This window comes from Pristiophorus japonicus, chromosome 3 (assembly GCF_044704955.1).
Source record: "Pristiophorus japonicus isolate sPriJap1 chromosome 3, sPriJap1.hap1, whole genome shotgun sequence".
In the NCBI taxonomy this organism is placed as follows: Eukaryota; Metazoa; Chordata; class Chondrichthyes; family Pristiophoridae; genus Pristiophorus; species Pristiophorus japonicus.
In genome coordinates, this window is record NC_091979.1 from 67,747,757 (window position 1) to 67,770,575 (window position 22,819).

General features: G+C 42.7%; 1 protein-coding gene across 18 annotated transcripts in view; it reads right to left on the minus strand.

Annotated features, from left to right (window-relative positions):
• LOC139259744 (R3H domain-containing protein 1-like) overlaps positions 1-22,819 on the minus strand; it is a 164,581-nt gene that overhangs the window by 119,856 nt on the left and 21,906 nt on the right. For 14 of the 18 annotated variants that reach the window (XM_070875398.1, XM_070875402.1, XM_070875415.1 and 11 more), the window contains exons 3-5: positions 8,487-8,696; positions 1,690-1,731; positions 66-155 (exon numbers count right to left, since the gene is read on the minus strand). In XM_070875398.1, the coding sequence (XP_070731499.1) occupies positions 66-155; positions 1,690-1,731; positions 8,487-8,657 (303 nt within the window). In that variant the 5' untranslated portion in view covers positions 8,658-8,696. The remainder of the gene's footprint in view (positions 1-65; positions 156-1,689; positions 1,732-8,486; positions 8,697-22,819) is intronic. The other 4 variants (XM_070875405.1, XM_070875410.1, XM_070875414.1 and 1 more) reach the window with 2 other exon arrangements.

Genomic DNA, 22,819 nt, shown 5'->3' on the forward strand with positions numbered 1-22,819 from the left:
ATTGCAAAAAACACTGCACCATCAGACGAGGGTTTTTACTTATTCCATGTACTGATGCATTTTACCTGATTGTCCTGTGGAACATCAGCTGTGGGCGGAGGAGAAGACTCTTCACACACAGCCAGGCTCCGTACTAGCTTTAACTTTGTATTTGACTAAAGGAAAACATTTGTTGTTAGGGCATATACAGTGATGTCAAAAGATATTTAGCTACATTTATTTGATCAAAAGTTAGCTCATTCCAACCATATACCCTGCAACAGCTTAAAATGAGGTTTGAAAAACTCAGTGTCAAAATATCTAATTAGATAATTGGATTTTTGATTAGTTTTGTTTGGATATGCAAATCTAAGCTATATGATTCGACTTGATGACAATGACCTGATCGTGCAAGTACTGCCATATTGTGTTGTTACAGGGTACAGTCTTCACTATACTTTACCACGGCCATTGCTTAAATAGTCTACTCCACTTAAGTGTACACAATTCAGAAGCCAAAAACAATCGTTATACAATTCCCTACAATCTGATCCTGCCATGGATATAGCAGAGAAGTGTACACTTTGCTAGGTATACAGAACAATGTACATAGAAGTTCATGATTTTACATTTATGGTGAAGCTGCAATCATCAATACTCTATAATTAAGACTGTACAAGACAATGTTGCCAAAATCATGAGAATATTCAAGTTCGTTCTGTTGTGAATTTATGGACAGTCAGATGTGCATCACAAATGACGTTGCAGAAGGAGATCATCATGACACCCATGTGATCACCAACTAGGTTTCTCAATATCTTGGTGCCCTCAGAAAACACAATTAAAAATGAAGATTTTCAATGGTTAAATATAAATTTAGTACAAATTTAAAAATTGTGGGAGAATACAAGTTTAATAGATTAAACAGAGCATTCTAATTCTCAAGGTGTCATCAAGCACCTCACAACAGACTGGTATAGAATTTTGTGCAATTCCACTGCACACTTGAGAAATAGACTGAATACTGTTCATTTTTCCAAGAGCCAGTTGACTTATTTCAACATGGTTACTATTTTTCATAATGTGGCATGTTGTCAATTATTGCTATGCGTTAGAAACCAATGAAAATGCATTCTCTCAAAGAATAGTGATTGGATCCTTTGGTTAATATCTTAAGATAAAGTCCTTCAGCCCAGACAGTTTAAAAAAAAAAGTAAATTAGGGATGCACTTTTTTTCCAAGTTTGAGTTGAACTGGCAACTACAACACCCAGAGCAAACAATAAATATACGTTTCTTGACAACAAGTTTCCAAAAAGCAAAGAAAATTTTGCTTTGAACTATAAGCGCTAAGCACATCACCATGCACAATTGCTATTGGTCCAAAGACGTTCTTACAACAGCAGCATGAAAAACTACACACACTTGAACAATCACAAAATATGATACATCTAAAAGCACCCAATTCATTTTCAACTGAGCATAAAATAATCAGTGGACTTTATTAACTGAAGCACTAAGCCAATAAATAAAGCACTGAGAAATGTTGTACAGCAAAACCTAAACTGGAGCAAATATACATGCATGAGGATATAACGTCGCAATAAACAAAACAAGATTTAAATAAAATACATTTCTTGCAAACAATAGTCATGAGAGTCATCAAGCGCAATGATTTCGTCTAGCATGCTATGACACACTTCTACTATACCTTTGACCTTTTCCCCGCCTGTCCAAGACTTTGTATTTGTCTCTGCACAGTGGACAAGAGATCATTACAGTAAAAGACATATTAAAAATGATTGTATATGTATGACAATAAACTCATGAAGGACTGAACCTGCAATAACCACTTGAGCCAAGTGGCAATTTGACCAAGGTATTTAACCCAGAATCAATATATTCAAAAACAAGCCAACCAATGTGATTCAACAATGAGAAATCTACAACTCAACTTGGTAAGACTTGGTAACTCAGGAAAATTTCCCATTTTCTCCTCCCTTCCAATGTGACAATGTTTTCATAAATATGTTGTGCTAGAATAGCAGACTAATGAAAACAAAAAATATACAGCTGAGTTGCTTAATAAGTGGAGGTCCACTATCCACCACAAAATGTGCCAGAACATTCTATTTTTTTTTTAAATCAGCAGAAAATATTTTGAGTCTTTATTTTAAATTCATCTACTGCAGTTTTCTTTTTAGCTACAAGTGACCTCAGATAAAAAAAGTTACTGGTTTTAAAGCCATCACTGGTAGAAGTGATGCCATGAACAAAAATGTATCCTACAAAGTTCAATGTGATAACTTATCCTCAGAATGTGACATTAATGCAGCTGTAAAAGATGTATACTTAATCCTCCAATATGGAAAAATGCAGTCAATATGATGTTTTACATGTCTAAATTATAAAGCATATTTATAGAAGCATTTTATACACAATCATGCTGATCTATAGTTAATTCAACATGATAGTCGAAATGTAATTTAGTGCAAGTTAATTTAATATAATAATAATGTTCTTTTTGTTAATTGGGCAACTTCAAGGAAAGCAAAATAATTTAATAACATTTGCTCGATGAATCTTAGTTTTATTAATTTATTACAAGGAACTGCTTGATTTCCTATGAGGAAATTTCCTTGGATTCCTTAACTAAAATAAGTAATCTCGAATGGCATTATGTATGAAGTTCTTACATTTACCACTTTAAATCAAATAGCAGCTAGATGCCGTCTAACCTAGAGATAATCTCAAAATGTTTTACATGTCTAAATTATAAAGCATATTTATAGAAGCATTTTATACACAATCATGCTGATCTATAGTTAATTCAACATGATAGTCGAAATGTAATTTAGTGCAAGTTAATTTAATATAACAAGAACCTACTATTCTTCATAACATGAGAGTTCCCAAGCACAATATTTTTCTTCGACGTATAAATCTTCCACCATGGCTAAGAATGACAGCAAATTTAATGATGGCAATAGGCCCAGCTCATGGAACTTGATTTTTATTGGCTCCCTTCATCAAAGATAAATACAGATAAGGAAGGCCATTCACTGCATCTAGCTCATGCTTCAACAGAAACCTACTTCCTGCTCCATCCCAGCATCTAACTACATCTTCAATGACTCCAAAGCTTTTGCCTCCACTACTCACCCGGATGGCTGCTCCGTATATTAATCACTCTTTGGATGAAGAAGTATTTCCTGACATCAGTCCCAAACTTGGCTTTTTAAACCAGTTTATACCCATGTCTTCCTGCTACTGAGGTTTCTTTTAGGAACTGAAGGTAACAATTTACCTCTAATTTGAAGAACTGGAAAGTTGTACACAATTATTAACAAAACTTTTCAAAAGGGGACTTGAATATTCAGTGTGTATGGATTGACTGCTTTCAGTCATTATACATATTGCTATTTATTGCTTGAAAATGGCTGAAATCATGGCCTAAAATGCTTTCTTTTCATTCAAGGTTTCATTTACTGTCTTATCTCCTTTAAGAAGTACAATTTCATAACTATTTATTTACCCCCTTATTGCTAAATTATCTGCATTACTTACTGGTTCAGAGTTTCTGTTTTTCTGTCAGGTTAATGTAGTTTTAATGTGGAAAAGATACAATTATTGAAAGCTAGAAATTTGTGCTCTGGAATTTCTACCTTAAACTTCCCCACCTCGCCCCCTTCAAGATGTTCCTTAAAACCGACCTCTTTGACAAAGCTTTCAGCTATCAATCGTGTATCTTCTTCTTTGGCTCAGTGTAAATTTTTGTCTGATTACGCTCCTGTGAAGCACTTTGGGACATTTTACTACATTAAAAGGTGCTTCAAGTTGTTGTTATTGTCAATACTATTACATGTTATTCAACTAAACAATCTGCAGTATGAGGTTACACAAATTATTCAAAGACAATTGAAATCTTAAATGAAAAGAAAAGACAATACTGATAAGACACAAATATCTCACTGAAAGCAATTGTTAAGTTATTTTTAAAAATTCTTGTGGGTTTGATATGTATGCATATAATACTCAATTGTTTATAAAATATTTTACTTCAATATATGAAATAATAAGGATGTCATTATACAATAGATAAAAACTTCAGTGTGTTGCATAGTTAGCAGACCCAAGTTACAAGCTGTTTGAGTTACAAATGTATAGTTGCAGAAAACAACTTTCTTTTTCCAGTCAACGCTTCATGAGTGCAAGAGGGGAAAAAAGCAGTCAGTTTACAGAAATGAAGGCCTTCACATTTTATGTGAAGCTGTGGGCATGTTGCTAAATGTTGCAGACCTTTAAGGTTAATTAAGAAATTTGGATAATTTTTACTTCTAATACAAATTTTAATAAAAATGAAAACTGGAAGGATAAAAGGCAGAAACTGTAGATTTGGTTTCCTAGCACTTCAACCAGCGAAGATTTTGTAAATGCGGCAACACTGCAATTTATCTGTGCGATGTCAGCACCAAATTATGTGTGACTGAACTATGCTTTATGCAAAATTTTCATTTTTCTCATGATCATTTAAGAATGTAGATATCAACAACAAAGCAAGTTATTAGAAATGTTCATTCTTAAGCTCTACCATGAAAAAGATGAAGATCAGGCATGAAAAATACAGTAGTCCCAGTTTACATCAAATTGACAATTAACCATGTGTGGAACAGCCAAGGTTTAGCAATCTGTTTTCAAAAGGCATGGATAGAAAATTAGCAAAATTCAAACAAACTTTTACATACTATTTTGTCTAGACTACATTTGCAGATGCACTCAATATTGAAATAGTAACCTCCTCTTGACCTCAGAAAGCAATGACTACTGCTAATTCCTAATCAAAGTCACAAATTACACCCTGTAACTGAGACAGTGGTGCATTATCCCTAGTCATCCTTCTCGACCGGTCTGCAGTCTTTGGCACAATTGACCATATCATCCCCCTCTTCTGTCGCCAGCTGAATGGGACTACCCTCACCTCGTTCCACTCCTCCCTATCCAGTCTTATACAGAAGTTGCTCAAATGGCTTCTCTTCTCATCTCGCACCATTACTTCTGATCCATCAAGGATCTATCCTTGGCCCCATCCGATTTCTCATCTACATGCTGCCCCTTGGAGACATTATTCGTCAGGTTCCACATGTATGCTGACGACACCACAGCTCTATCACACCATCACCCGTTTTGACCCCTCCTCTGCTTGTGTTGGCAGACATCTTGTCCCACATCCAGTAAAATTTTCTCCAATTAAACATTGGGAAGAACAAAGGCATTGTCTTTTGCCCGCCCAACAAACTCCATTCCCTCGGCATTGATTCCATCCCCCCCGGCCACTGTTTCAGGCTGAACCAGACATTGCAACCTTGGTACCCTTTTTTGACCCTGATCCGAGCTACGGACCTCATATTCTCTCCGTCAGAAAGACCACTTACTTCCACAAAGTAACACTGCCCATCTCCGTCCCTCCCTCAACTGCTGAAATCCTAAACCCTCAACTGCTGAAATCCTAATCTATGTTTTTATTACCTCCAGACTAGACTATTCCAACCTTCATGACTGGTGCCCCGTCTTTCACCCTCCGTAAACTTAAGCTCATTTAAAACTCCGCTGCCCGGATCCTAACTCCTACCAAATCCCATTTCCCCATCACCCCTGTGCTCGCTGACCTGCATTGGCTCCGGGTCCACCAATGTCTTGATTTTAAAATTCTCATTCTCAAATACAAATCACTCCACAGGCTTGTCCTTTCCCATCTTCGTAACCTCTGTGGCTAGTTTGGCTGGAGGAGAACTCTGCGCTCCTCCAATTGTGGCCTCTTGTGCAAGTCCCACACCCTTCGTCCCACCATTCGCAACCGTGCATTCAGCCGTCGAGGTCCTAGCTCTGGAATTTCCACCGTAAACTTCCCCACCATGCCTCCTTCAAGATGTTCCTTAAAACCTACCTCTTTGACAAAGCTTTCAGCGATCAATCATATATCTTCTTCTTTGGCTCAGTGTAAATTTTTGTCTGATTACGCCCCTGTGAAGCACCTTGGGACATTTTACTACATTAAAAAAGGTGCTTCAAATTGTTGTTATTGACAATACTATTACACACGTTATTCAACTAAACAATCTACACTATGAGGTTACACAAATTATTCAAAGACAATTGAAATAAGAAAAGACAACTCTGATGGACACGGTGGTAAGATCAGTATTTAAATGAATCAGACATGTGATGGCACTGGATACTCTGGCCCAAGTTTCCGCAGGAGTTGCTCCTATTTTTTTTGGAGCAACTAGTTTTTTTTGGAGTATCTTAAAAATCGCAATTCTCCCCATTTAGTTTGCTCCAGTTTAAGTGAGTTAGTTCAGTTTCTTTTTAGTTCATTTTTTTTTCCCAAAAGGGGGCGTTACTAGCCACTTACGCCTGTTTTGGCCATTTAAGTAAGTTTAGCTAGCGAAAAGTTAATCCAAACTAACTTAGGCCAGCGTATGTGCCCACTTTTGTACGCTCATAAAAACCTCGCAGTGACTTAAGAAATCAGCGCAGGTTGCCAGAGATTGGGGCGGGGGGGGGAGGGAGGAAGTTAGAGGATTTTCCAAAGCACTAAATACCTTCATAACATTAAAGAAGCATAACTACATTTAAAGCACTAAACAAAAAGTAATAAGCAATTAATTAACAAATAAAAAATAGAAGGAACACTGCACCTAAAGTACCAAGACCAAAATAATATATAATCAATAACAAATAAAAAATAGAAGTCCTACCTTTGTGAGAAGGGAAGGCAGCGGGCTGCTGATGAGGGAGCCCAAGCGGCCAGGACTAAGGGCGGTAAGACACACAACGGGAGGCTACGACCCTGTGACCCCGCCCCCCCCCCCACCCATTGGTGAAGGGGAAGGGGGGAGGGGGTGGAGGAAAGAGAAGAAAAGGAGAGCGGGAGGGGGAGCGGGGGAGAGAGAAAGAGAGAGAGAGAGAGAGAGAGAGAGAGAGAGAGAGAGAGAGAGAGAGAGAGAGAGAGAGAGAGCGCGTGCGCGGGTGGGGGGGGGGGAAAAGAAGAAAACGAGGGCGGGAGGGGGAGCAGGAAAGAGGGTGGAGGATAGCCAGGGGTGGTGCGTTGGAGGCCATTATAAAATCATCTAGTTGTTTATTTGAATGCGTGTTTCGTGATGTTCGCAGGAAAATTTCACAACGTAACTGGGAAATTTAAATTGATGTGTCGGCTGGCCCCTGTTATCTTCAATTACTCTCCCTTTGACTGATTTCCCATTCTGCTGCCCTGATCGCTTCCTTGCTGCTTGATTTTCTATCCCACTGCGTGGAGTCACTTCTTATCTAGTTCCTTCTCTCGGGAGCCCATTCGGCCAGGGCTAGGGGCGGCGTGCTTTGGACCCCTCCCACACAGCCTGCAGAGATTCGGGGGTGAGGAGCTACTGCACATGCGCATGTGCAGAAGTCCCGGCACTGTTTTCAGCGCCAGGACCTGGCTCCGCCCCCCACTGGATGTGGGGTGCTACGCCGAGCCGGAAGACATCCTGAGGAGCGTGGAGTATTTCTCGGTAAGTTTTAGGTGCGCTTTTCGTTCCAAAAGGTCGGCGCATCTCAGGGTGCGCCGTTCTAAGCGTCGGGGCAAACCTGGGCCCATAGTACCACCGGCTTCAGTTAAGATGGTGGCTGAAAATTTTTCATGATTAAAGTTGCACATTCTGAACAGAGATTGAGCAGGTATTGGTATCTTCTAATAATACATAGATCCATGTTACAACACAAAAAATAGGGCACTTGACCCAACCAGTCTGGGTCAGCATTTAAATTAAAAGGAAAGAAAAAACCTGCAATTATACATTATGTAAGTGACCTAATAGTCCTAATCACATTTATGCACCCTGTTCCCAAACCCCTTCAACTTCTTTTCCTTCATCCACCTATCCAATTGAATCTTGAATGTTGACAGATTCTCCCTCAACCACTAACCCTGAAAGAGAATTCCACAGCCTCAAAAGCTTCTCTTGATCTCCGTTCTAAATCTTACATTTACCCTTGTGCCTATGGTCCCTCATTTTCTACAGACCGTGACAAAAATGGATACTGCGTTTTAAATGGTGCAACCATTGGTAACTCCTACCTTCGAAAGTTAAGTAAATGTGGTAAATCAGTTTTCTTCAAAATGTTATTATCCTGCTGCTTTATTAATTACTGGAATGATTTATAACCCCAAATTCAAATATGTATATTGCAATGAGTAAGTTTGGAGGTTTGTGTCATAAATTAACCAACAGAAGCAAAAGCCTCTTTATGCCAATTATTTAGAAGTAACTGAAAGCCAGACAGGAGTACGTATTTAAATTTGAAGACGATGACTATACTAATTTTCAAATGTCATTAACAAAAATGATTTTTTCACATATATGTTGCATTTCAATTAGAAACTATTCCATTCTCTTACAATGTTGACAAAGGAAATAGTAGACCGAGATAAACACTGGGCGGTATATATAAAAGCTGAACAGTTCTTACCTGAGAGTCGATTCTGTTATCCATACAGCTTTCATCCTTTTCCACTGCCTTTGGCTCATGGCTTTCTGATTTTACCAGGCTTTCTGTTAAAGATGAGTGCTGAAGAGATTTCTCTTTACCCCTCATTGCTTCAGCTTCTTCTTTTACAATACTAGTATCAGACATCCTCATTAGACAAGCTCACTCTGGATTCTACCAAAAATGTGGAACCTGCAGCAAGATACACAATCCCAGCTTTGAATTACAGGCCAAATTTTATCATATGTTACAAAACAACATTGTTAATTTTTCCTATAAACTGTTCATTTCTATCGACATCTCTGATCATGCAAAATTACCAGTCAGTGTTCCATTCTCGGCTTAAGTCTGACAGCATCAATATAATTCTCTAAGGAAGCAACATACTGTATTAATAAAGGAAATGCAATGGATATTGTGTATAAGGATTTTCAAAGGCATTTGATAAGGTGCCATGTCAGTTGAGCCTTGTGACAAAATTAAGGCAGACGGTATTGAAGGTACTTTGGCAGCATGTATAAGAGGTTGACTAAGACAGGAAACAGAATTGTAGGTGGTAAATACTTTTCAAACTATTGCAGTGTAAATAGTGGCTCTTAACATATACACTCGGTTATAGAGGCCACAGTATCAAATTTGCAGAGTACACAAGTGATGTTAAACAAAATAAAAAAGCAAATTATTTAAATGTGGAGAGATTACAAAATGCTGAAGTACAGAGGGATTTGGGGGTCTTTCTACATGAAACACAAAAAGTTAGCATGCATGTACAGCAAATAATTAGGAAGGCAAATGGAATGTTTACCTTTATTGCAAGGGGGGATAGAGTATAAACATAGGGAAGTCCTGCTACAACTGAGGGTTGGTGAGACCACACCTGGCGTACCTGCATACAGTTTTGGTCTCCTTATTTAAGGAGGGATATACTTGCACTGGAGGCAGATCAGAGAAGGTTCACGAGGTTGATTCCCGAGATGAAGGGGTTGTCTTATGAAGCAAAGCTGAGCAGGTTGGGTCTATACTCATTGTCGTTTAGAAGAATGAGAGGTGATCTTATTGAAACATAAGATTCTGAGAGGGCTTGACAGAGAGGATGCTTCCCCTCGTAGGGTAATCTGGAACTAGAGGGCATTAGTTTCAGAATAAGGGGTCGCCCATTTAAAACAGAAATATGGAAGAATTTCTTCTCAGAGGGTTGTGAATCTTTGGAATTCTCTACCCCAGAGAGCTGTGGAGGCTGGGTCTTTGAATATATTTAAGATGGAGATTAAGGCGAATTTTTGAATAAGGGAGTCAAGGGTTTATGGGGAGCGGGCAGGGAAGTGGAGTTGATGCCATGATCTTATTGAATGGTGGAGCAGGCTCGAGGGGCCAAATGGCCTCCTCTTGCTCCTATTTCTTATGTTCTTATGTTCTAAATGTGAAGAGGACTGTAAAGAAATACTGGAGGACACATATGAGTTGGTATATTGAACAGATGGATGTCAGATGAAATTTAATGCAGAGAAATGTGAGATGATGTATTCTGGGAGGAAGACTAATGAGAGAAGATAAATGGCAAAACATTAGAAGCAGTACAAGAATAGGGAGACATAGGAGCTCCGATACATAAATCTTGAAAATGGATGAAGCTAGAAAAAGTATATGGGTACCTAGGTTTTTTTAAATAAGGGGCAAAACAAAGATAATGCTAAATCTAAACAAGTCATTGGTGACTTTGCATTTGGCAATGGGCGTGAATTCGTGCTCCCCACGGGCACGTACGAGGTGCACAGGCGCCCGTGGGGTCCTCGCAAGTTTCGGGTTAAGGTATGCGAATCGCATGCGCCGAAACCCGGAACTTGCGGGCTGTCAAGAAATCTCAACAGATCCACCACATCCGAAACTAAAGGGCCTCCTCGGGTGGAGAGTTGGGCTAAGTGCCCAATTCATGCCCAGAGAATGTTCTTCAAATTCTTCCAACTGAAAAAAGCAGGCGTAAGGCGTGCTTTTAAACTACAGAAAAATACGTTAAAAAAAAACATTTAAAATCCTGTTAAATAAGACAAGTTTATTTTTAGACCCTTTAAAATGTGTGTATTTGTTTAAAAAAATTAATTTTTGTTTTAAATAATTAAATTCCATTTTTATTCATTTGAAATATGTGATGGGTTTTAAAAATTTATTTTCAGTGTTTGCATTTTTGGGGACATTCCAATTCATACTTATGGTGGTTCCGTATATACGGAACTCACAAGTGTGAAGAGGGATCCCCCTACTCTGATAGGTTGGGCCAGCCCACGTGATCCCAATGATTCTTACAAAACCCATACGCTGCTGGGATACGTGTGCCTCTACAAAGGCCTTTGTGCCAAGACCCAGGACCGCAAGTCTCCAAGCCTGCAGGACCACCAGGTACTTTCGTAGAAATGTTTGCAGTCGGAGGCATCCGCCCACGGGAAGCCTCTGAACGCAAATTCTGCGCCAATATGTCCAGTTTTGGGTACATTGTTTTAGGAAATGGGTCGTCAAGAGCATCGAGAGAATACAGAAAAGATTTACCAAGATAAAACTAGAGATGAGTGGCTTTATATATGGTGAGGAGAGAGAAACTAAGGCTATTTTTCACTAAAACAATAAAGATTAAGATATGATAAAGATGTATCAAATTCATCATCATAGCCAGTTCCTCAAAATCGAGGAAGACTTGCTTCCACTCAAAGTGAGTTCTCAGGTGACTGTACAGTCCAATATGGGAATTATAGTCTCTGTCACAGGTGGGCCAGACAGTGGTTGGAGGAAAGGATGGGTGGGGAGTCTGGTTTGCCACACACTCCTTCTGCTGCCTGCGCTTGTTTTCTGCATGCTCTCGGCGACGACAGTCGAGGTGCTCAGCGCCCTCCCGGATGCTCTTCCTCTACTTAGGGCGGTCTTTGGCCAGGGATTCCCATGTGTCGGTGGGGATGTTGCACTTGATCAAGGAGGCCTCGAGGTTTTCCTTGAAATGTTTCCTCTGCCCACCTGGGGATCGCTTGCTGTGTAGGTGTTCCGAGTAGAGCGCTTGCTTTGGGAGTTTTGTGTCGGGCATGCGGACAATGTGACCCGCACAACAGAGTTGGTCGAGTGTGGTCAGTGCTTCAATGCTGGGAATGTTGGCCTGATCGAGAACACTGACGTTGGTGCGTCGATCCTCCCAGGGGATTTGCAGGATCCTGCGGAGACATCGTTGGTGGTATTTCTCCAGCGATTTCAGGTGTCTCCTGTATATGGTCCACGTCTCTGAGCCATACAGGAGGGCAGGTATCACTACAGCCCTGTAGACCAAAAGCTTGATGCCAGATTTGAGGGCCTGGTATTCGAACACTCTCTTCCTCAGGCGACCGAAGGCTGCACTGGCACACTGGAGGCAGTGTCGGACCTCGTCGTCAATGTCTGCCCTTGCTGATAACAGGATCCCGAGGTATGGAAAGTGGTCCACGTTGTCCAAGGCCGCGCAGTGAATTTTAATGAGCAAGGGGCAGTGTTGTGTGGCGGGGTCAGGTTGGTGGAGGATCTTTGTCTTACGGATGTTTAGTGTAAGGCCCATGCTTTCGTACGCCTCGGTGAAGATGTTGATGATGATTATGAGGTCATAGCAAATGGCACATTTCATTTTGTGTTCTGCCAGAATTGACTAGTCATAGGTCTGATCCTAATCTGTGCTGAGTTAGCCAATGGCTATTGGTGTCAGCAACCCTGAAACATGAGACAATTTCTGCAGGTGTGTAGAAGTACTAACAGGACAGGATCAGGCTCACTTGATTCCCTCTATGGTGTCATAGTTTGCAAATACTCTTTGTCCAGCTGTTAGCACCATGGAACTTGAGCCCAGTTTAACACCCAGGCCCTTCCCAACTTGAGGGGAGAGGAGGTTAGGAAAGGGGGGTTATACAACTGAAAAGAAACATAAATTAGAAAATTAAATGTTCTATTTAAGTTCTCGAATGCTTGTGGTCCTATTTGTAAAGTAGCTACTGTATCAAGAACAGGAATTAAGCGTACAAGGATAAATTAGGAAGAATAGCAGATGCTCATTCATCTGCGGGAATCCGGTGAGGAGGTAATAACTGCAAATTAGTGGTTTAAGGCTACCTAGTGGATATAATTAACTGGAATTTCAGAAGTTATTTGATTGACGTTCCTTATTTAAGCCTACTTAAAAAAAAAAGGTTGCGGAATTTATTACAAGATCCTGGATGACATCATGACCTAATCAGGGAGCTCTTGACCACACTATTTACAAATTTATTTCCCCTTAGAATTGAAAGAACACAAGTCACTGCTGTATCATACAATTGACAAGAAAAAAAAAACTTCAACCCATCATCCAACATCATAGGCAGTCCCTCGAAATCGAGGAAGACTCGCTTCCACTCAAAGTGAGTTCTTAAGTGACTGAAGTCCAATACGGAAATTACAGTCTCTGTCACAGGTGGGACAGTCAGTCATTGAGGGAAGGGGTGAGTGGGACTGGTTTGCCGCACGCTCCTTCCATTGTCTGCGCTTGTTTTCTGCATGCTCTCTGTGATGAGACTCGAGAAGAAGTTGTTGCTCCCTCCGACCTTGTTCCCCACATGGACATCCATGTTGAGTGCTCAGTTATTGGACCCATGGGCCACTATGAAGCCAGCACAATGCTCCAGTATTCTCAGGCAGCCCAATACAAAGGACAAAGAGGCGAGTATTAAATCACAGCAGCAACTGATAAATCAGCTGCTTTGATGGCTCTTAATTCCCCAGCATGCCCACCTGTAACACCAGCGTTGTGACCCAGCAGAAACTCAACTGTGCTAGCAATAACATTCTCCATAGCACAAGCTGAAACATGATGGAATTATCTCGGCGGAAAGATCGGATGGGCTTGAGTTGTTTCTTTTGGAACAGAGGAGGCTGAGGGGGATTTAATGCAAGTGTATAAAATTCTGAGGGGCCAAGATAGAGTGGATAGGAAGAACCTATTTCCCCAGCAGAGAGGTCAATAACCAGGGGTCATAGATTTAAAGTAAATGTGAGAAGGATTGGGGAGGGGGGGTGTGGGGAGGGTGTGGAGTTGAGGAGAACCTTTTTCACCCTGAGGGTGGTGGGGGTCTGGAACTCACTACCTGAAAGGGTGGTAGAGGCCGAAACGCTCATCGCATTTAAAGAGTGCTTAGATGTGCACTTGAAGTGCAGTAACCTACAAGGCAACAGACCAAGAGCTGGAAAATGGGATCAGGCTGGATAGCTCTTTATTGGCTGGTACAAACATGATGAGCCAAATAGCCTCCTGTGCTGTAAACTTCTATGATTTTCAGAACGGGAAAAAAGAGTTACAACCATAACCCAGCTGAAGACCAAAGAATCCATGTACTCGCCCACAGCAACTGTGTCAGCAGCTTTTATACTGCCCCTGCAGACCTGTACTCCAACACAGGTAGAGGACCAAGCCGAACAAAGTCGAGAATTTGGGGGAAGGGTCGAAGAGCAAGGGGAAAGTAATTTGGTCATGCCTGCTCTATCCTGACTATGTATGATTATTCTTAAACATCTTGATCCCCTATTTTAAGGACTACTAAGTTATTTTTTTTATCTCTGCTGAAAGGAGCAATGTGACTACACTGCAAAAGGCCTTAATTGGTTATTAAGCACTTTGAGATGTCCTGAGGATCTGAAATGTGCTGATGAATGCGATCAATCCCACTTCTCAAATAGGTGTCCCAACACTGAATTTGCCTTAATGATAAAATGTTTCATGTTGATCGGATGCTTTCAAGTTATGGTAAATCATTTTCCATTTTAGTTTCTGCCAATTGAACCATTTTATGTTATCATCATAAGTAGTCCCTCGGAATCGAGAAAGACTTGCTTCCACTCCTGAAGTGAGTTCTTTTGTGGCTGAACAGTCCAATACGAGAGACACAGACTTTGTCACAGGTGGGACAGATAGTCATTGAGGGAAGGGGTGGGTGGGATTGGTTTGGCGCACTCTCTTTCCGCTGCCTGCGCTTGATTTCTGCATGCTCTCGGCGTTGAGACTCGAGGTGTTCAGCGCCCTCCCGGATGCACTTCCTCCACTTAGGGCGGTCTTTGGCCAGGAACTCCCAGGTGTCAGTGGGGATGTCACACTTTATCAGGAAGGCTTCGAGGGTGTTCTTGTAACATTTCCACTGCCCACCTTTGGTCGTTTGCCGTGAAGGAGCTCAGAGTAGAGCACTTGCTTTGGGAGTCTCGTGTCTGGCATGCGGACTATGTGGCATGCGACTATGTGGCCTGCCCAGCGGAGCTGATCGAGTGTGGTCAGTGCTTCAATGCTGGGGATGTTAGCCTGGATGGGGATGCTGATGTTGGTGCGTCTGTCCTCCCAGAGGATTTGTAAGATCTTGCAGGGATATCGTTGGTGATATTTTTCCAGCGACTTGAGGTGGCTGCTGTACATGGTCCATGTCTCTGAGCCATACAAGAGGACGGGTATTATTACAGCCCTGCAGACCATGAGCTTGGTGGCAGTGATGAGGGCCTGGTCTTCAAGCACTCTTTTCCTCAGGTGGCTGAAGGCTGCACTGGTGCACTGAAGGCAGTGTTGGATCTCGCCGTCAATGCTTGCTCTTGTTGATAGGAGGCTCACAAGATATGGGAAGTGGTCCACGGTGTCCAGGGCCACGCCGTGGATCTTGATGACTGGGATGAAGTGCTGTGCAGCGATGACAGGCTGGTGGAGGACCTTTGTCTTACGGATATTTAGCGTAAGGCCCATGCTTTTGTGCGCCTCAGTAAATACGTCGACTATGACTGCATAGGGTTTGATTAGGGCAGGGAAAATGGAGTACGAGAAGAAGCTTGCAGGGAACATTAAGACGGATTGCAAAAGTTTCTATAGATATGTAAAGAGAAAAAGGTTAGTAAAGACAAACGTAGGTCCCCTGCAGTCAGAATCAGGGGAAATCATAACGGGGAACAAAGAAATGGCGGACCAATTGAACAAGTACTTTGGTTCGGTATTCACTGAGGAGGACACAAACAACCTTCCGGATATAAAAGGGTTCGGAGGGTCTAGTAAGGAGGAGGAACTGAGGGAAATTCTTATTAGTCGGGAAATTGTGTTGGGAAAATTGATGGGATTGAAAGCCGATAAATCCCCAGGGCCTGATGGACTGCATCCCAGAGTACTTAAGGAGGTGGCCTTGGAAATAATGGATGCATTGACAGTTATTTTCCAACATTCCATTGACTCTGGATCAGTTCCTATGGAATGGAGGGTAGCCAATGTAACCCCACTTTTTAAAAAAGGAGGGAGAGAGAAAACAGGGAATTATAGACCGGTCAGCCTGACATCGGTAGTGGGTAAAATGATGGAATCAATTATTAAGGATGTCATAGCAGTGCATTTGGAAAGAGGTAATATGATAGGTCCAAGTCAGCATGGATTTGTGAAAGAGAAATCATGCTTGACAAATCTTCTGGAATTTTTTGAGGATGTTTCCAGTAGAGTGGACAAGGGAGAACCAGTTGATGTGGTATATTTGGACTTTCAGAAGGCTTTCGACAAGGTCCCACACAAGAGATTAATGTGCAAAGTTAAAGCACATGGGATTGGGGGTAGTGTGCTGACATGGATTGAGAACTGGTTGTCAGACAGGAAGCAAAGAGTAGGAGTAAATGGGGACTTTTCAGAATGGCAGGCAGTGACTAGTGGGGTACCGCAAGGTTCTGTGCTGGGGCCCCAGCTGTTTACACTGTACATTAATGATTTAGACGAGGAGATTAAATGTAGTATCTCCAAATTTGCGGATGACACTAAGTTGGGTGGCAGTGTGAGCTGCGAGGAGGATGCTATGAGGCTGCAGAGCGACTTGGATAGGTTAGGTGAGTGGGCAAATGCATGGCAGATGAAGTATAATGTGGATAAATGTGAGGTTATCCACTTTGGTGGTAAAAACAGAGAGACAGACTATTATCTGAATGGTGACAGATTAGGAAAAGGAGGTGCAAAGAGACCTGGGTGTCATGGTACATCAGTCATTGAAGGTTGGCATGCAGGTACAGCAGGCGGTTAAGAAAGCAAATGGCATGTTGGCCTTCATAGCGAGGGGATTTGAGTACAGGGGCAGAGAGGTGTTGCTACAATTGTACAGGGCCTTGGTGAGGCCACACCTGGAGTATTGTGTACAGTTTTGGTCTCCTAACCTGAGGAAGGACATTCTTGCTATTGAGGGAGTGCAGCGAAGGTTCACCAGACTGATTCCCGTGATGGCGGGACTGACCTATCAAGAAAGACTGGATCAACTGGGCTTGTATTCACTGGAGTTCAGAAGAATGAGAGGGGACCTCATAGAAACGTTTAAAATTCTGACGGGGTTAGACAGGTTAGATGCAGGAAGAATGTTCCCAATGTTGGGGAAGTCCAGAACCAGGGGACACAGTCTAAGGATAAGGGGGAAGCCATTTAGGACCGAGATGAGGAGGAATTTCTTCACCCAGAGAGTGGTGAACCTGTGGAATTCTCTACCTCAGAAAGTTGTTGAGGCCAATTCACTAAATATATTCAAAAAGGAGTTAGATGAAGTCCTTACTACTAGGGGAATCAAGGGGTATGGTGAGAAAGCAGGAATGGGATACTGAAGTTGCATGTTCAGCCATGAACTCATTGAATGGCGGTGCAGGCTAGAAGGGCCGAATGGCCTACTCTTACACCTATTTTCTATGTTTCTATACAGCCTCTGCATGTGCGCAGACGCAGGCGTCGTCCGCGTACTGTAGCTCGGCGACAGAGGTTGGGGTGGTCTTGGACCTGACCCGGGGACGGCGCAGGTTAAACAGGTTTCCCACTGGTTCTGTAGTTTATTTCCACTCCAGCGGAGAGCTTGTTGACTGTGAGGTGGAGCATGGCGGCGAGACAGATTGAGAAGAGGGTTGGGGCGATGATGCAGCACTGTTTGACCCCGGTCCGGACGTGGATTGGGTCTGTGATGGATCCGCTGGTAAGGATCACTGCCTGCATGTCATCATGGAGCAGGCGGAGGATGGTGACGAACTTTTGGGGGCATCCGAAATGGAGGAGGATGCTCCATAGACCCTCGCGGTTGACAGTGTCAAAGGCCTTTGTAAGGTCGAAGAAGGCCATGTATAAGGGCTGGCGCTGTTGCCTGCATTTTTCCTGTAGCTGTCGCGCTGCAAAAATTATGTCCGTTGTGCCCTGGAGGGGACGAAATCCGCACTGTGACACCGGGAGGAATTCCTCGGCCACGGGAAGACGACGGTTGAGGAGGACTGTAGCGACGACTTTCCCAGTAGATGATAGCAGGGAGATTCCTCTGCAGTTGCCCCAGTCAGACTTTCCCTTTTTTTTTTAAAAAAAAGATGGTCATGGTTACTGAATCTGAGATCCCCCGGCATGCTCTCCTCCCTCCAGATGAGAGAGATGAGGTCGTACACATTCACGCCAGCAGTGCCTCTCCGCCATACTTCAATGCCTCAGCAGGGATTCCATCTGCACCCGTAGCCTTGTTGTTTTTAAGCTGTCTTATGGCTTTTTCTACCTTGTGCAGTGTTGGGATCTTACTAAGGTGGTGGCGGGTAGCATTTCACATTATACACATGTATTGTTATCTGCTTTTATATACTCAACATTTCTCTCTGCAAGAATGATTGAGGAGACAACTTTGTACACTTTCCTGTACTTGTTAGTACAATTGCTGTGGAAGGAGGAAAAGCAGTGCTTTCTGGTGGTGGCTTTCCCAGTTACAACGTTTTGGAGGAATAAACAGAAGAGTTAAACAATCTGCTCATCCATTTTCACAGTGGAGGAAGAGGACAATATACCGGAGACAGAGGTATATTTTATCAGGGATCTTTTTTATCAGAGACAGAGGGCCCGAACATGGTCAAAGCTAAGTGCCACCCAAAGGACCGCCAAGAGACCTGGCAGTACATTTTCTGGGTAATTCCTCAAAGATCTGCAAAGACTGCCCGGTGGCAAAAAAACGACTTACGCCCCGAATGTGAGCAGCAGCGGGCGGAAGCTCCCAATCTTGGCGACAAATGCAATCCTTGCCAAAGTGCCGCCGAGGATTGAGTCAGGCCCGGTGGGGGGGGGGGGGGAGAACACATTAAAAATAAACATTTACACAAAAAAAAAAATCTACTGGAAAACTTTCAGGGGACCCCTTCCACCTGAATCACTGTAAAAATAAAACGTTTACTAACCTTTTTTTGCAGGTCTTCATACTTACTGTTTAGGTTAGACCTAACTCCACGCAGCGGTCCTACCCCCTGCTGCCGCCGACTCCCGCCCGGAGCAAACTGGCAACTCGGCGGGCAGGAGGACACTTCCGCGCCTTGTTCGCTATCAGTGAGCGGTTCCCAGCGGTCCTACTCTCCCGCCGGCAGGAGGCCGCCACGAAACTGGCACCGAGAGAAGACCGCCCAAAAAACTTGGCGGCAGTCAGCAGCGAGTGCACCAAATTCGGGGCAAGAGAGACTGAGCACTTTGACAAATATAACACAATCAAAAAGAGTCAGCATGGCTTTGCGAATGGTAGGTCATGTCTGACAAATCTAGATTAATTTTTCGACAAGGTCACCAACATATTAGATAGAGGAGTGCCTATATACATTGACTATATGGACTTCTAAAAGGCATTTGATAAAGTTCCACATACACAAATTACTAAAAACTAGTGTACAGGTACAAAAAGTAATAAAGACAAATGGAATTTTGGCTTTTATCTCAAAGGGGTTGAAATACAAAAATAAGTAAATGATACTTCAGTTGCACAGAGCCTTGGTCAGACCCCACCTAGAGTACTGCCTTCAGTTTTGGGCATCAAACCTTAGGAAATATATATTGGTCTTGGAGACTCCACCAGAATGATAGCAGGGCTTAAATGATCAAATTATAGGGACAGGTTGTATAAATGCTATAAAGTTGAGGGATGAACATAGAAATAGGAGCAGGAGTAGGCCACCTGGGCCCTCGAGCCTACTCCGCCATTTAATAAGATCACGGCTGATCTGATCATGGACTCAGCTCCACTTCCCTGCCCATTCCCCATAACCCTTTACCCCCTTATTACTCAAAAATCTGTCTATTTCCGCCTTAAATATATTCAATGACCCAGCCTCCACAGCTCTCTGGGGCAGAGAATTCCATAGATTTACAACCCTCAGGAGAAGAAATTCCTCCTCATTTCAGTTTTAAATGGGTGGCCCCTGGTTTTAGTTTCCCCTTTGAGTGGAAATATCCTCTCCGTATCCACCTTGTCAAGCCCCCTCATTATCTTATATGTCTCGATAAGATCACCTCTCATTCTTCTGAACTCCAATGTGTATCGGCCCAACCTATCTTCATAAGTCAACCCCCTCATCTCCAGAATCAACCTCGTGAATCTTCTCTGAACAGCCTCCAATGCAAGTATATCCTTCCATAAATGTGGAGACCAAAACTGTACGCAGTACTCTCGGTGTGGCCTCACCAATACCCTGTACAGTTGTAGCAGAACTTCTCTGCTTTTATACTCTATCCCCCTTTGCAATAAAGGCCAACATTCCATTTGCCTTCCTGATTACTTGCTGTACCTGCATACTAACTTTTTGTGTTTCATGCACAAAGACCCCCAGGTCCCTCTGTACTGCAGCACATTGCAATTTTTCTCCATTTAAATTATAATTTGCTTTTCTATTTTTTCTGCCCAAGTGGATAACCTCACATTTTGCCACATTATACTCCATCTGCCAAATTTTTGCCCACTTAGCCTTTACAGATTTTTTGTGTCCTCGTCACAATTTGCTTTCCCACCCATCTTTGTATCATCAGCAAACTTGGCTACATTACACTCAGTCCCTTCATCTAAGTCATGAATATAGATTGTAAATAGTTGAGGACCCAGCACCGATCCCTGCGGCACTCCACTAGTTACTGTTTGCCAACCAGAAATGACCCATTTATCCCGACTCGCTGTTTTCTGTTAGTTAGCCAATCTCTATCCATGTTAATATATTACCCCCAACCCCATGAGCTCTTATTTTATAGAAACATAGAAAATAGGTGCAGGAGTAGACCATTCAGCTCTTCGAGCCTGCACCAACATTCAATAAGATCATGGCTGATCATTCACCTCAGTACCCCTTTCCTGCTTTCTCTTCATACCCCTTGATCCCTTTAGCCATAAGGACCATATCTAACTCCCTCTTCAATATATCTAATGAACTGGCATCAACAACTCTCTGCGGTAGAGAATTCCACAGGTTCACCACTCTCTGGGTGAAGAAATTTCTCCTCATCTCGGTCCTAAATGGCTGTGACCCTTGGTTCTGGACTTCAACATCGGGAACATTCTTCCTGCATCTAACCTGTTCCGTCCCGTCAGAATTTTATATATGTTTCTATGAGATCCCCTCTAATTCTTCTAAACTCCAGTGAATACAGGCCCAGTCGATCCAGTCTCTCCTCATATGTTAGTCCTGCCATACCGGGAATCAGTCTGGTGAACCTTTTCTGCACTCCCTCAATAGCAAGAACGTCCTTCCTCAGATTAGGAGACCAAAACTGAACACAATATTCCAGGCCCTGTACAACTGCAGTAAGACCTGCCTGCTCCTATACTCAAATCCCCTTGCTATGAAGGCCAGCATGCCATTTGCCTTCTTCACCACCTGCTGCACCTGACGAACCATGACACCCAGGTCTCGTTGCACCTCCCCTTTTCCTAATCGGCCGTCATTCAGATAATATTCTGCTTTCACGTTTTTGTCATCAAAGTGGATTACCTCACATTTATCCACATTATACTGCATCTGCCATGCATTTGCCCGCTCACCGAACCAAGGTGTCCAAGTCACCTTGCAGCCTCCTCACAGCTCAGATGCAGTAACCGTTTATGTGGCACCAGGAGAACTCTCTGCTCTTTCAATAGTGCAATGCGATACTATGGGCCCAAGTTTCCACATGATTTGCACCTGATTTTTAGGAGCAACTGGTGGAGAACGGACTATCTTAGAAATCATAATTCTCCACATTTTTTTTTCTGCAGTTCTAGTCAGTAAGAACAGTTTCGCTTTGGAACAGAATTTTCTCTTCAAAAGGGGGCGTGTCCGGCCACTGACACCTGATTTCAAAGTTTCCACAGTGAAAATGTACTCCAAACTAAAGTAGAATGGAGCCAGTGAAGATTTTTGTAGAACTGAAAAAACCTTGTCGACACATTAAAAAATCAGGCGCAGGTTACAAATTAGGCGTCCAGAACGAGGTGGGGGGGGAGGGAGGAGGAGGCAGCCGTTCGTTCCCGCAGGGAGGGGGGGGAGGGAGGAAGCCGTTCCTGACGGCTGCCACAACTTTCTGAGGCTTCCTGCAGCCTTCTCACTGCTGCAAGAAGCCTCAGTGCTGATGTGCTGATGGCAATGTGCTTTTATTAAAAAATGTTCAAAAATTAAACAGCTACAAAGAACTATAAAAATGGCCGAGTGCCAATGTTTCCTTCACAATGCGCGTGCTCGAAGGCTCCAATGCGCACGCGCAGGGTTGCCGGCAGGAAAAAAACTAATTTAAATGGTACCCGCCCCCTCCCACTTACAAAATCGGCGCGTGTGGTAGGCTCCGCCCCCTGGGCGCCGCGCCAAGCAGACATGGAGCTGCAGGGCACTCCAGAATCGCGCGTTTTTTTTCCGGCGCCATTTTCGGAGAGGAGCCCGTTTTTTATCGTGTGGAAACTTGGGCCCTTTATGTCCACTTGAACAGAAAGATAACAGCTTAAATCTGGAAATTACCATATGAGCTATATATACACTACCACTCCACAGCATAAATTATCAGCACACTAATAAACTGCACCATTTGTTTCTACTTTCAGCCAGACACAAGTGTTGTAATGAACTGAGGCCCACTTAAAAATGGCATAAAATATATGGCTAGGAGATGGTTTAAGCTAATAATGGGAAAAGACTTGGAAGTAAAAATACACTACTTACTCAAAATTGCATTGCAATGCCAGAGACAAAGCAAAAAGAATCCCAAGTTTATTGCCCAGGAAATCCATTACAAACTGGGGCTGCAATAATTGCAATAAAGCTTTGGTAAGATGTCATTTGAGAGAGTCAGTTTATGGGGATAAAACTGGCCAAGGTTGGGATTAAGCCTGATCGTCTTTCTCAACACCAAAAATAAATATAAGACAGACAATATGGTGAGCATTATAATCCATTGGAACTGATATTGAGTTACTATTCTATCAGCTTTTGTATCTTTTGATTCATCCTCCAATATTTAAAAAGTCACCTATTGCAACTGAAAGATTTTTACTGTCCTGAATTAGTACAGAAATTTA